The 13423-nt window shown below is 43.0% G+C and overlaps 1 protein-coding gene across 2 annotated transcripts in view; it reads right to left on the reverse strand.

The window, feature by feature from the left end:
• Positions 1-13423, reverse strand: part of TBC1D8B (TBC1 domain family member 8B) — a 73816-nt gene that overhangs the window by 49349 nt on the left and 11044 nt on the right. For both annotated transcript variants that reach the window (XM_059680132.1, XM_059680131.1), the window contains exon 2: positions 11507-11617. In XM_059680132.1, the coding sequence (XP_059536115.1) occupies positions 11507-11617 (111 nt within the window). The remainder of the gene's footprint in view (positions 1-11506; positions 11618-13423) is intronic.

Here is a 13423-nt window from a genome sequence, read left to right on the forward strand (position 1 = left end):
AGTTGCCTCCTGCACACCCCCCCACAGGGATTGAACTCCAACATAGGTATGTACCCTGACCAAGAATCAAACTGTGACCTCCTGGCTCATAGGTCAACGCTCAATCACTGAGCCATGCCGGCTGCACAAGCCACACATCTTTAAAAATTAATTGTATGCTGTAGCTATATGCTGATGCATATGAACTATCCAAAAGTCACATGAATTTTTTTTTTTTGAAAAGTATATCTACTTGATAACAGAGGTGGAGAAAAGAAAGAGAAAGAGAAAAGACAGTATTTCAGCATACAAAAAGCTAAAAATCTGGGATTCTAATTTAGAGCAACATTATAATAGCATCATAAAAAAGTAACATACTGTCATGGTGTTTTTTAAGATTTTGAGTTGCTTTATTAGGAGGAATCTAAACTGCTCCAGGAGAATTAATATGTAGCATTACCTGAGAGATATCCTTTCATATTTCAAGTACTTCAAGGATATGATGCCTTTTGTGAGAACGTAGGTGTGCAATTAAAAAAGATTCAATTTTTCAGACTTATCCTTTCTTAGGGAATGACTTTGAAGTTTTGGGCTTGATTCTCCTCATCTGAGTTATTACAGATGAAACAGTATTTTATGGGGAAGTTCTTACCTTCCCTACAGTTGGGTGAATCAGGAGGAATAAGTTGAAGAAAGGAGTTATATAGCAGTAGCAGTCACCAAAATCTATTCAAAATTAGCACTAATGGAACACATGTTTCAGGTCCCTCAACTGATCAATGTTTTATTTTTTTACACATATTTTTGTTTATTATATAACATGTCCTATAACATTAATATTTTATATACATTATAAACCATACACAGAAACAAAATAATTAAAGTACAAGATAAAAGTTCTAACATTTTCTTCCTGTATTTTTTTAATCTATTAAGGGTTATAGTTTTATTTTTTAAATATACATATTTTTATTATTGATAGTATAGTATTAGATGTCTTCATTTTCTTCCCCCTTACCCTCCTACTCCCAGCCCCTACCCATCCCCCAGGTCTTCACCATCCTATTGCCCATGTCCAAGGGCTATGCATATCCTAGCCTATCTAAAAAAAAGAGAAACATGGTAATTGGCTTATGACCGCTACCCTTCCCATTGGCTAATCAGCAAGATATGCAAATTAACTGCCAGCCAAGATGGCGGCCGGCAGCCAGGCAGCTTGAAACTAACATGAGGCTTGCTTGCTTCAGTGACGGAGGACTCAAACGTTCCCCGCCTGCCTTGCCGGCCTCTGAGCCTGCAGTTTAAGAAACATTGTAACAAATATAGAAGCTAAACAAAACCCCAGAAACCTGCTTTCAGTGAGCCCGGGAACTCAGAGCTGGAGTTATACATTGTTTCGATTATAGAACCGAAACAAACCAGATACCTTCTTTCAGCAGCAGAGGCCTCAGAGCTGGAGCCAGAGCTAAACCTGGCCCAGAATAAAAAAAAGAAAAAGAGGAGCAGTTGGGAGCTTCAGTCGGCCTGAAAACAGCCCTCAGCCCCTCACCCAGACTGGCCAGGCACCCCAGTGGGGACCCCCACCCTGATCCAGGACACCCTTCAGGGCAAACAAGCCAGCCCCACCCATGCACCAGGCCTCTATCCTATATAGTAAAAGGGTAATATGCCTCCCAGTACCGGGATCAGCGGAGCCGAGAGGCCTCACAGCACAAGGATTAGCATGATGGGGGCAGCGCCCAAACCCCCTGATCGCCCTGCGGCTCTGTGTGTGACAGGGGGCGGGGCCACAACCTCCCTATCCACCCTGCTCTGTTCCTGACAGGGGAAGGCGCCCCAAACCCCTGATTAGCCCTGCGCTGTGCCTGATAGGGGGGAGCTCCCCAACCCCCTGTTCACCCTGCGGCTCTGTGTGTGACAGGGTAGAGCCATAACCTCCCCATCGGCCCTGCCCTGAGTGTGAGAGTGGCGGCCCCCCAACCCCCTGATCGGCCCTGCTCTGTGGATGATAGAGGGCGGCGCCCCAACCCGCCCCCCCATGGGCCCTGCTCTGTGTGTGATGGGGTAGAGCCATAACCTCTCCATCGGCTCTGCCCTGAGTGTGAGAGTGGCGGCACCCCAACCCCCTGATCGGCCCTGCTCTGTGGGTGATAGAGGCAGCACCCCAACCCCCCCACCCCCACGGGCCCTGCTCTGTGTGTAATGGGGTAGAGCCATAACCTCCCCATCGGCCCTGCCTTGAGTGTGACAGTGGCGGCGCCCCAACCCGCTGATCGGCCCTGCTATGTAGGTGATAGAGGGCGGCGCCCCAACCCCCTGATCCGCCCTGCCCTGAGTGTGACAGGGGGCGATGCCCCAACTCCCCTATCGGCCCTACTCAGTGAGTGACAGGGGGGAGCTCCCCAACCCCCTGATTGACCCTGCTCTGTGCGTGACAGGGTACAGAGCCCCAACCCCCCTGATGGGCCCTGCTCTGTGCGTGACAGGGGACAGCACCCCAACCCTCTGATTGGCCCTGCTCTGTGCATGACAGGGTATGGAGCCCCAACCCCCCTGATGGGGCCTGCTCTGTGCGTGACAGGAGGTGGCGCCGTAACCTCCCCATCGACCCTGCCTTGAGTGTGACAGGGGACGGTGCCCCAACCCCCCAAACGGCCCTACCTTGAGCATGACTGAGGGTGGCATCACAACCTCCCGATTGCCCTGCTCTGTGCATGACAGGGGGCGGCGCCCCAACTCCCCAATCGGCCCTGCTCTGAGCCCGACCAGGGGCTGCACCTAGGGATTGGGCCTGCCCTCTGCCACCTGGGAGCAGGCCTAAGCCAGCAGGTCGTTATCTCCTGAGGGGTCCCAGACTGCAAAAGGGCACAGGCTGGGCTGAGGGACCCACGCTCCCCCACCCCAGTGCACAATTTTTTGTGCACCGGGCCTCTAGTCCTATCTAATAAAAGGGAAACATGGTAATTAGCGTACAACCGCTACCCTTCCCATTCGCTAATCAGGGCGATATGCAAATTAACTGCCAGCCAAGATGGCGGCCGGCAGCCAGGCACCTTGAAATTAACATGAGGCTTGTTTGCTTCAGTGACGGAGGACTCCAACGTTACCCCCCTGCCGCTGCAGACCTCTGAGCTGCAACTCTAAGCAACTATGTAACAAATATAGAAGCTAAACAAAACCCCAGAAACCTGCTTTAGTCTGCCGGGCTTCAGCCAGCAGGATCGCAACATTGTAAGCAAAGGCCAGAAACCTACTTTCAGCAGCGGAGGCCTAAGAGCTGGAGCCAATCCTCAAAGCTAAAGCTGGCCCAGAATAAAAAAAAAAAAAAAAAGAAAAAAGAAAAAAGGAGCGGTTGGGAGCTTCAGTCACCCCCAGCCTGAAAACAGCCCTCAGCCCCTCACCCAGACTGGCCAGGCACCCCAGTGGGGATCCCCACCCTGAAGGGTGTGTGACCAGCTGCAAACAGCCATCATCCCTTCACCCAGGCTGGCCAGGCACCCCAGTGGGGACCCCCACCCTGATCTAGGACACCCTTCAGGGCAAACCAGCCGGCACCCACCCGTGCACCAGGCCTCTACCCTATATAGTAAAAGGGTAATATGCCTCCCAGCACCGGGATCAGTGGAGCTGCAAGGCCTCCCGGCATCGGGATCAGGGTGACAGGGGGCAGTGCCCAAACCCCCTGATCGCCCTGCGGCTCTGTGTGTGACAGGTGGCGGGGCCACAACCTCCCTATCCACCCTGCTCTGTTCGTGACAGGGGAAGGCGCCCCAACCTCCTGATCAGCCCTGCGCTGTGCCTGATAGGGGGAGCTCCCCAACCCCCTGATCACCCTGCAGCTCTGTGTGACAGGGTGCGGCGCCCCAACCCCTTGATCGGCCCTGCTCTGTGTGTGACAGGGTGTGGCACCCCAAGCCCCCCCCCCCCCCGACGGGCCCTGCTCTGTGTGACGGGGTAGAGCCATAGCCTCCCCATCAGCCCTGCACTGAGTGTGACAGTGGCGGTGCCCCAACCCCCTGATTGGCCCTGCTCTGTGGGTGATAGAGGGCGGCGCCCCAACCCCCTGATGGGCCCTGCTCTGTGCGTGACAGGGGGCAGCACCCCAACCCCCTGATGGGCCCTGCTCTGTGCATGACAGGGTACAGAGCCCCAACCCCCCTGATGGGCCCTGCTCTGTGAGTGACAGGGTACAGAGCCCCAACCCCGATTGGCCCTGCTCTGTGCATGACAGGGTACAGAGCCCCAACACCCCTGATGGGCCCTGCTCTGTGAGTGACAGGGGGTAGCGCCCCAACCCCGATTGGCCCTGCTCTGTGTGTGACAGGGGGTGGCGCCGCAACCTCCCCATCGACCCTGCCTTGAGTGTGACAGGGGACTGTGCCCCAACCCCCCAAACGGCCCTACCCTGAGCGTGACTGAGGGTGGCATCACAACCTCCCGATTGCCCTGCTCTGTGCATGACAGGGGGCGGCGCCCCAACTCCCCAATCGGCCCTGCTCTGAGCCCGACCAGGGGCTGCACCTAGGGATTGGGCCTGCCCTCTGCCACCCGGGAGCAGGCCTAAGCCAGCAGGTCGTTATCTCCTGAGGGGTCCCAGACTGCAAGAGGGCACAGGCCGGGTTGAGGGACCCCCCCTCCCTTCGAGTGCACAAATTTTTGTGCACTGGGCCCCTAGTCTATAATAAAAGTGTAATATGCTAATTAGACCAGATGACCTTCCAGACGATCTTCTGGATGAAGCCGGGGCTGTGAAGCAAGCCCGGGTCCTGGGTGCTAGAGAGAAGTTGGTGCTGGCAGCCAGGGGAAGGAAGGCCTGCTCTTGCATGAATTTCGTACATCAGGCCTCTAGTAAGTATATAAGTTCTTTGGATTATCTCTTCGCATCTCCCACCCCCGCACTGCAGTATATCAGTCTGTTCCATGCTTGAATGCTCCAGGCCTTATTTTGTTGATCAATTCATTTTGTTCATTAGATTCCACAAATAAGTGAGATCATGTGGTATTTGTCTTTCTCAGATTGGCATATTTCACTTAGCATAATAGTCTTCAGGTCCATCCATGCTGTCCCAAAGGGTAAGAGATCCTCTTTCTTACAGTTGCATAGTATTCCATTGTGTAAATGTCCCAGAGCTTTTTTATCCATTCATCTACTGATGGCCACTTGGGCTGTTTCCAAATCTTAGCTATTGTAAATAATGCCTCTATAAATAAAGGGGTACATATATTCTTTATGATTGGTATTTGAGGATTTTTAGGATATATTCCCAGAATTGGGATCACTGGGTCAAACAGAAGTTCCATTTTTAATTTCTGAGGAAACTCCATACTGTTTTCCATAGTGGCTGCACCAATTTGAATTTCCACCAGCAGTGAACTAGTGTTCCCTTTTCTCCACATCCTTGCCAGCACTTGTTGTTTGTTGATTTTTTTTGATGATAGTTATTCTGACAGGTGGGAGGTGATACCACATTGTGGTTTTAATGTGCATTTCTCTGATCATTAGGGACTTTGAACATTTTTTCATATGTCTCTTGGCCATTTGTATGTCCTCTTTTGGAGAAATGCCTATTCAGGTCTTCTGCACAGATTTTAATTGGATTGTTTGTCTTCCTTTTATTGAGTTGTATGAGTACTTCATATATTTTGGATTTTAACCTCTTAACAGATGTATTGTTGGCAAATATGTTCTCCCATACAGTAGCTTCCCTTTTCATTTTGATAGTGGTTTCTCTTGCTGTGCAGAAAATTTTTATTTTGATGTAGTCCCATTTGTTTATTGTTTCCTTTGTACTTTTGCCCTAGGAAATATATCGGCAAAAATTCTGCTACGTGAGATGTCTGAGACTTTTACTGCCTACGTTTTCTTCTAAGATTTTTATGGTCTCATGCCTTACATTTAAGTCTTTTAGCCATTTTGAGCTTATTATTCTGTACTAGAGACCTGGTGCATGAAATTCATGCACTGGATGGGGGGGGGAGAGTCTCCACAGCCCAGCCTGTGCCCTTGCAGTCCAGGAGCCCTTGGGAGATGTCTGACTGATGGCTTAGGCCCACTCCCCTGGGAAGCGGGCCTAAGCCGGCATTCAGACAGACATCCTTAATGCTGCCGCAGAGCAGGAGAGGCTCTTCCCACCGCCACTGCACTCGCCAGCTGTGAGCCCAGCTTTTGGCTAAGTGGCGCTCTGACCACTGTGGGAGTGCACTGACCACCAGGAGGCAGCTCCTGAATTGAGCGTCTGCCCCCTGGTGGTCAGTGCATGTCATAGCGACCAGTCATTCCACAGATTGGTTGATTTGCATATTAGACTTTTATTATATAGGATGGTGTAAGTTCGTGGTCTAAGTTTCATCTTCTTGTATGTGTCTGCCCACTTTTCCCAACAGAATTTATTGAAGAGACAGTCTTTACTTCATTGTATGTTCTTGCCTCCTTTGTCAAATATTGACCGTAATGATGTGGATAAATTTTGGGGGTCTCCATTCTGATGCATTGGTCTATATGTCTGTTCTTGTGCCAGTAGCAGGCTGTTTTGGTTATAATTGCCTTGTAGTATAGTTTGGTATCTGGTACTGTGATCCCTCCAACTTCGTTCTTCTTTCTCAAGATTGCTGCAGCTATTTGGGATCTTTTATGGTTCCATATAAATTTTTGAAGTATTAATTTTAGTTCTGTGAAGTATGCCGTTGGTAATTTAATAGGGCTTGCACTGAATCTATAGATTGCTTTAGGTAGTATAGACATTTTAACGATGTTAATTCATCCAATCCATGAACCTGGTAAACGTTTCCATTTGTTTGTATCTTCCCTCTTTCTATTTTTCAGTCTGTTATAGTTTTTCCAAGTACAGACCTTTTCCTTCCTTGGTTGAGTTTATTCCTAGGTATATTATATTTGTTTTGTTACAATGATAAAAGGGATTGGTTTTTTTCGGGTTTCTTTTTCTGAGAGTTCATTATTAGTGTATAAAAATGTCACCAATTTTTGGATGTTGAATTTGGATCCTTGACAAATTCATTTATGATTAAGTGTAGTAGTTTCCTGGTAGTGTCTTAAAGGTTTTCTATTTACAATATCATGTCATCTGTGAATCACAGTTTTACTTTTTCCTTTCCAATGTGGATGCCTTTTATCTCTTCTTGTTGTCTGATTGCTATAGCTAGGACTTCCAAAGCACTTCCACTTACTATGTTGAATAAGATTGGTGAAAGCAGACATCATTGTCTTGTTCCTGTTCTAAAGGGAAACGCTTTTAGATTTTTTTGCATTGAGTACTATGTTGATTGTAGGTGTGTCATATATGGACTTTATTATGTTGAGATATGATCCCTCTATTCCCACTTTACTGAGAGTTTTTATCAAAAAAAGGGTGCTGGATTTCATTGAAAGATGTTTCTGCATTCCTGATAAGACCATGTGATTTTTGTTTTTTAATTTGTTTATGTGGTACACCATATTTATAAATTTGCAATTATTGTACCAGCCATGCATCCCTGGAATAAATCCTACTTGTTCATGCATGTATGATCTTTTTAATTTATTGCTGGATCCAATTTACTAATATTTTGCTGAGGATTTAAACATCTGTGTTAATCAGGGATATTGGCCTGTAATTCTCTTTCTTTGTAGTGTCTTTATCTGTTTTTGGAATTAGGATAATCATGGCTTTGTAAAAAGAGCTTGGAAGTATTCCTTCCTCTTGAATTTTTTGAAATAGTTTGAAGAGGATAGGTACCAGTTCTTGGAATGTTTGGTAAAACTATACTGTAATCCCATCCAGTCCAGGACTTTTGTTTGCTGAAAGTTTTTAAATTACTTCTTTAATTTCATTTGCTGTTATTGGCCTATTAAGGTTTTCCGATTCTTCCTGATTGAGTTTTCGAAGATTGAATGTTTCTAGAAATTTGTCCATTTTCCAGGTGCCGGGAGCCGGTCCATCCTTGCTGTTTCAAAGGACCTGGCATATATGGCATACTGTTCTTAATATGTTTGCTCACCTTCTAGGCACTATGTGTTTTAACCAAGGTCTCCTCTCTGAGAAAGGTTGTTTCTCCAGGTAGGGATTTTCCCCTGAAGTTAGGGAGGGAATAAAACCCCTCAACTAAGTGCCAGGCGGGTAATTAATCACTTTAACTACGAACAATCATGCTTAAGCTACATAATCTTTACTCCCTGGAATGGAGATAAGAAACGCCCTAACCTTTGTAATAGAGATTGATAGGATTGAATCAACTGGTATAAATACAGATGTAACAAGACAGCAAGACACAGAACTTAGAAGACAGAACCAAGAGAGACAGAACCTAGGCACAGAACCTACACAGAACATTCTCTAGAGACAGAAGAACTTCACTGGAGAGAACATGGCAAAAGATCCTGGACTGAACCTGACTACAGAAATTGGCAAGAGAACCTGACTAGAACCTGGTGACTGAACCTGGCTGGAGAACCTGGACAGAACCTGGCTGGAGAACCTAGCGAGGGAACATGGCTCCAGAACTTGGCTGGAGATCCTGGCTAGGCTGATGATCAACTGAACACTGTCTCCGTGTCATTCCTTCTTCGCCGACTCCGTCTACGCCTTTGGGGACCCCTGGACCTGCTGGGGTTGGACCCCAGCATCCAGGTTGTCCAGTTTTTTGGCATATACTTGTTCATAGTATATACTTACTAGCACAATTCTTTTTTTTCCTGTGGTGCCCATTGTTATATTGCCTCTTTCATTTCTGATTTTATTTATTTGGGTTCTCTTTGTTTCTTGATGAGTCTACCTAGGGGTTCTTCAATCTTGTTTATCTTTTCAAAGAACCAGCTTTTAGATTCATTGATCTTTTGTACTGAATTTTAGTCTCTATGTCATTAATTTCCACTCCAATGTTTATTATTTCCTTCCTTCTACTTCCTCTGGGCTTTTCTTGCTCTTCTCTCTTTAATTCCTTTAGTTGTAGGGTTAGGTAACTTATTAGTGCTTTTCTTGTTTCTTGAGGTAGGCCTATAATGCAGAGGTTCTCAACCTGTGGGACGAGACCCCTTTGGGGGTCAAACGACCCTTTCACAGGGGTCGCCTAAGACTATCAGAAAACACATATATAATTACGTATTGTTTACAGTAACAAAATTACAGTTATGAAGTAGCAACGAAAATAATTTTATGGTTGGGGGTCACCACAATATGAGGAACTGTATTAAAGGGTCGCGGCATTAGGAAGGTTGAGAACCACTGCTATAATGCTATGAATTTTCCTCTCAGGATTGCTTTTACCGTGTCCCAGAGGTTTTGTGTGGTTTTATGTTCATTTTCATTTGTTTCCAGAAAGTTTTTAATTTCTTCTTTGATCTCATTGGTAACCCATTCATTGTTTAGTAACATGCTATTTAGCATCCATGTATTTGAGTGTTTTGAGGTTATTTTTATTGTAGTTGATTTTTAACTTCATGCCATTGTGATCCAAGAAGATGCTCAGTATATCAATCTTTTTGAATTTGAATTTGTTTTATGTCCTAACATATGGTCTATCTTTGAGAATGTTCCATGTGTGCTTGAGAAGAATGTATATTCTGTTGCTTTGTGGTGAAATCTTCTGTAAATTTCAGTTAGATCTATCTGATCTAGTGTGTCACTTAATGCCTCTGTTTCCTTGTTGATTTTTCATCTGGAAGATCTATCCAGTGATATCAGTGGAGTGTTAAAGTCCCCTACTATGACTGTATTGCTGTCAACCTCTCCCTTAAAGTCCATCAAGAGTTTTTAATGTAGTTGGGTGCTCCTATATTAGGTCCATACATGTTTACAAGTGTTATATTTTCTTGTTGAATCATTCCCTTTGGTGTTATGTAGAGGCCTTCTTTGTCTCTTGCTATGGCCTTTGTTTTGGAGTCTATTTTGTCTGATATGAGTATTACTACCCTAGCTTTTTTTCCCTTTATATATATATAAAGGAATATATATATATATATATATATATATATATATATATATATATATTCCATTCTTTATTTTCATTCTCAGGCAGGTCTCTTGTAGACAGCATATATATGGGTCGTGCTTTCCTATCCATTCAGCTACCCTATATATTTTGACTGAAGCATTTATTCCATTTACATTTAAGGTTATTATTGATAGGTATTTATTTATTGCCATTTTTATGTTCTTTATGCCTATGATTCTCTCTCTCTTCTTCATCAAGCAGTCCCTTTAACATTTCTTGCATTACTGGTTTGGTGGTAATGTACTCCTTTAACCTTTTTTTTTTTTTTGGTCTGGAAAGCTCTTTATTTCACCTTCAATTTTAAATGAGAGTTTTGCTGGATACAGTAGTCTTGGATTTAGGCCCTTGCTTTTCACTACTTTGAATACTTCATGCCCTCCCTTCTGGCTTGAAGTGTTTCTATTGAGATGTCAGCTGACATTCTAATGGGAAATCCTTTGTAGGTAATTTTCTATCTCTTTCTTGCTGCCTTTAAGATTCCTTGTCTTTAATGTTGGCCATTTTAATTATGGTATGTCTAGATGTGGGTCTCTTTGGGTTCATGGTGATTGGGACTCTGTGCCTTCTGAACTTGTGTGACATTTTCCTTCACCAGGTTGGGGAAATTTTCTATCATTATTTCTTTTTTTTTTAAATATATTTTATTGATTTTTTACAGAGAGGAAGGGAGAGAGATAGAGAGTTAGAAACATCGATGAGAGAGAAACATCGATCAGCTGCCCAGGTACATGCCCCTGACCGGAATCGAACCCGGGACCTTTCAGTTCGCAGGCCGACGCTCTATCCACTGAGCCAAACTGGTTTCGGCTATCATTATTTCTTTAAATAGGTTCTCTGGTTCTTGTTCACCTTCTTCTCCTTCTGGTATTCACATGTTGTTGTTCCATTTCACATCTATCTTTCTGCTTTTTAATTGTTTTTTTTCGATTTGCTGCTCTAATTGAGTATTTATTTCTACCTCATCTTCCAATTTGCTGATTTGATCCTCTGCTTCATCCAATCTACTTTTAATTCCTTCCAGCGTGTTCTTGATGTCAGATATGTTATTCTTCATTTCTATCTGGTCCTGGTTCATGGTTTCTATTTCCTTTTTCATGTTGCTATAGTTTGCATGGTCTCTGAGCCTGAGCCATGCCCTGGGAGTGGCTGTGGCAGTAGCAGGGTCTCTTTGGCCAGAAGAGCTTAAACTACTGGCCCCCTACCCTGAGACTTCTGTGCAGTCAATTGGACTATCTCTCTTTCACACACACACACACACACACACTTCCACACTACCACACACTCTCCCTCTCACTCCCTCACTCTGGTCCTGTCAGCCACCATGTTGGAATGCCCTAGTGAGTCTGATCAATGTTTTACAAACTGTAATAATCTGTAATCTTTCCTTAATAAACAATTAGATGTCTTCCTATTCTCTCAAAGTAGAATCTGAGAAATATAACACTTTCTAAATCAAAACAGCTAGGAAATATAAATATAGTTATTCAATTTATTCATGTCCTTATTGAGTTGATGTATATGCTTTAAAAATCATACTTACCACATGCAATTGACAGGTAAACTTGAGAATCTGGTGTCTGGTGTAGAATACGAAATGGAGCTACTTTAGCAGTAGAGTCAAAGACTGAATCAAGAGTCCCAACCAGAAGCCCTGTTGGAATAAAGAAACTGATGAAATAAGGATTTTACAAGAGATGAAATCAATAGTACTTCAAATGACAAAAAACAATGGATTTACTTTTTAAAATTTCTAGCCCAAAGTTTCCTTATAGAGACCTTTCATAAAGAAAAAATATATTCTGGATGAAGAAATTAGTGTTGCAATGTGAGTAGTGTTTGAGAAAATGATCTTTCAATAAAATGTCAAGTTCAATTGTCCAGATCTCAAGATATATTTTCAGTATATATATATATATATACTTCAAATAAATATAACAGGTTGTATATATAACAAGTTAGAATGTAGATACCAGTACCAGAGACTACCTGGGTTTGAGTCCTGGCTCTGCTCTGTCACTTACTTATGTCAACTTGAGCCAGTTGTACCTAACCTTTTCTACACACCCATTTGCAAAATAAGGGGATTAAAATATAATCAACCACAAAGTGTTGTTGTAAAGATAAAATAAGTTATTATTACATATAAAACACTTAGAACAATGCTTACCATGTAGTAAAACACTCAATATTAGCTAATACTAATATAAGACAATCTTAGCTATTTAAACAAGATAAAACCTTGATTAATTAAAATGCTTAGGTAAAAGGATTTTTTAAAAACAATTCTTAATTTTTCATTTGAAATTCGAGGTTTTTGATCAGTTAGTTTCAATTTAATGACCTGATTATATTTCCTACTCCTCCTTAGAACAAAGGTTTCAGTTTTCTTAAACAACCAACTAATTTCTCCCTTGGGGACTTTGTTAAGCAATTCTCTTTTACTTAGAAATGCTAACGCAAGTCTCTAGCCCAGTCCAACTAATCCAAATTCTACATTTTCTTCAAGACCCACTTCCCCCATGAAATCTTCATTGGCAACCCCAAGCAATAATGCCTTCCCTTTTCTCTGATTACTTATAGGACTTAAAGTCTATAAAACACAACCTATCATTCTGATAATTAGGCTAGTGATTACAACTATTTGTTAAGTGCTTGAGGTATATTAATTTTATCTCTTTACCTAGATTATTAGTTTGCTGAGGATAATAACCACATCTTCTACCTCTGGGTTTGCATCTTTAATTTTCAACATATTTCTGGACAAAATAGGAGCTATATTGTTGACTTAGTTGTATCAATGGGATGGCTGAAATACATAAATCCACTTTCCTTTTGGGAAATTTTGATTGGTTGAGTGTTGGTTTTGCTTTATGAAGCATTTATCTTTAATTGAGATTACATATTTTTGAGAAAAACATTAAATCAATTATAAAGCAGGCTTTTGGCTATTTTCCTATCTTTACCCACTTAAAAGGAGTTAAGAATACAAGCAAGCTTTGAATGAGAGTATGTATAGGCTGGCAGATGTGAGGTAGGAAGTTATAAACCTTGAGGGATGTAAATTAGAATAGTAAGAGATAGAACAAAGAGATAAAGAGAAATTTGGCTCAACTAAAAGGAAAAGGTGGGGGAGCGTAGATGTAGAAATTGGTAGAAAATAAAAACTGAGGTCACAAAAGCAGAATAACAATTAGCAACCTCCAGAGGGTTGCTAATCACTTGACAAAACTGTCAAAATAAAGGCATTATAATTTCAAACAAAACCATTTATTAAACACAGCCCTGTTTGAGCTTCTAGATTTGCCTCCCAAGAATTTAAATTTAAAAAAAAAAGATTTCAAAAAAGTATTTTCAAATTTGCAAGGAAAATAATTTATTTCACCTTTACCACACTTTCAATAAAACTAGCTCAAACTCAATTTTCTTATTTATATACACTAGAAAAAAGTAATATTAG

This window comes from Myotis daubentonii, chromosome X (assembly GCF_963259705.1).
Source record: "Myotis daubentonii chromosome X, mMyoDau2.1, whole genome shotgun sequence".
Lineage (NCBI taxonomy): Eukaryota > Metazoa > Chordata > Mammalia > Chiroptera > Vespertilionidae > Myotis > Myotis daubentonii.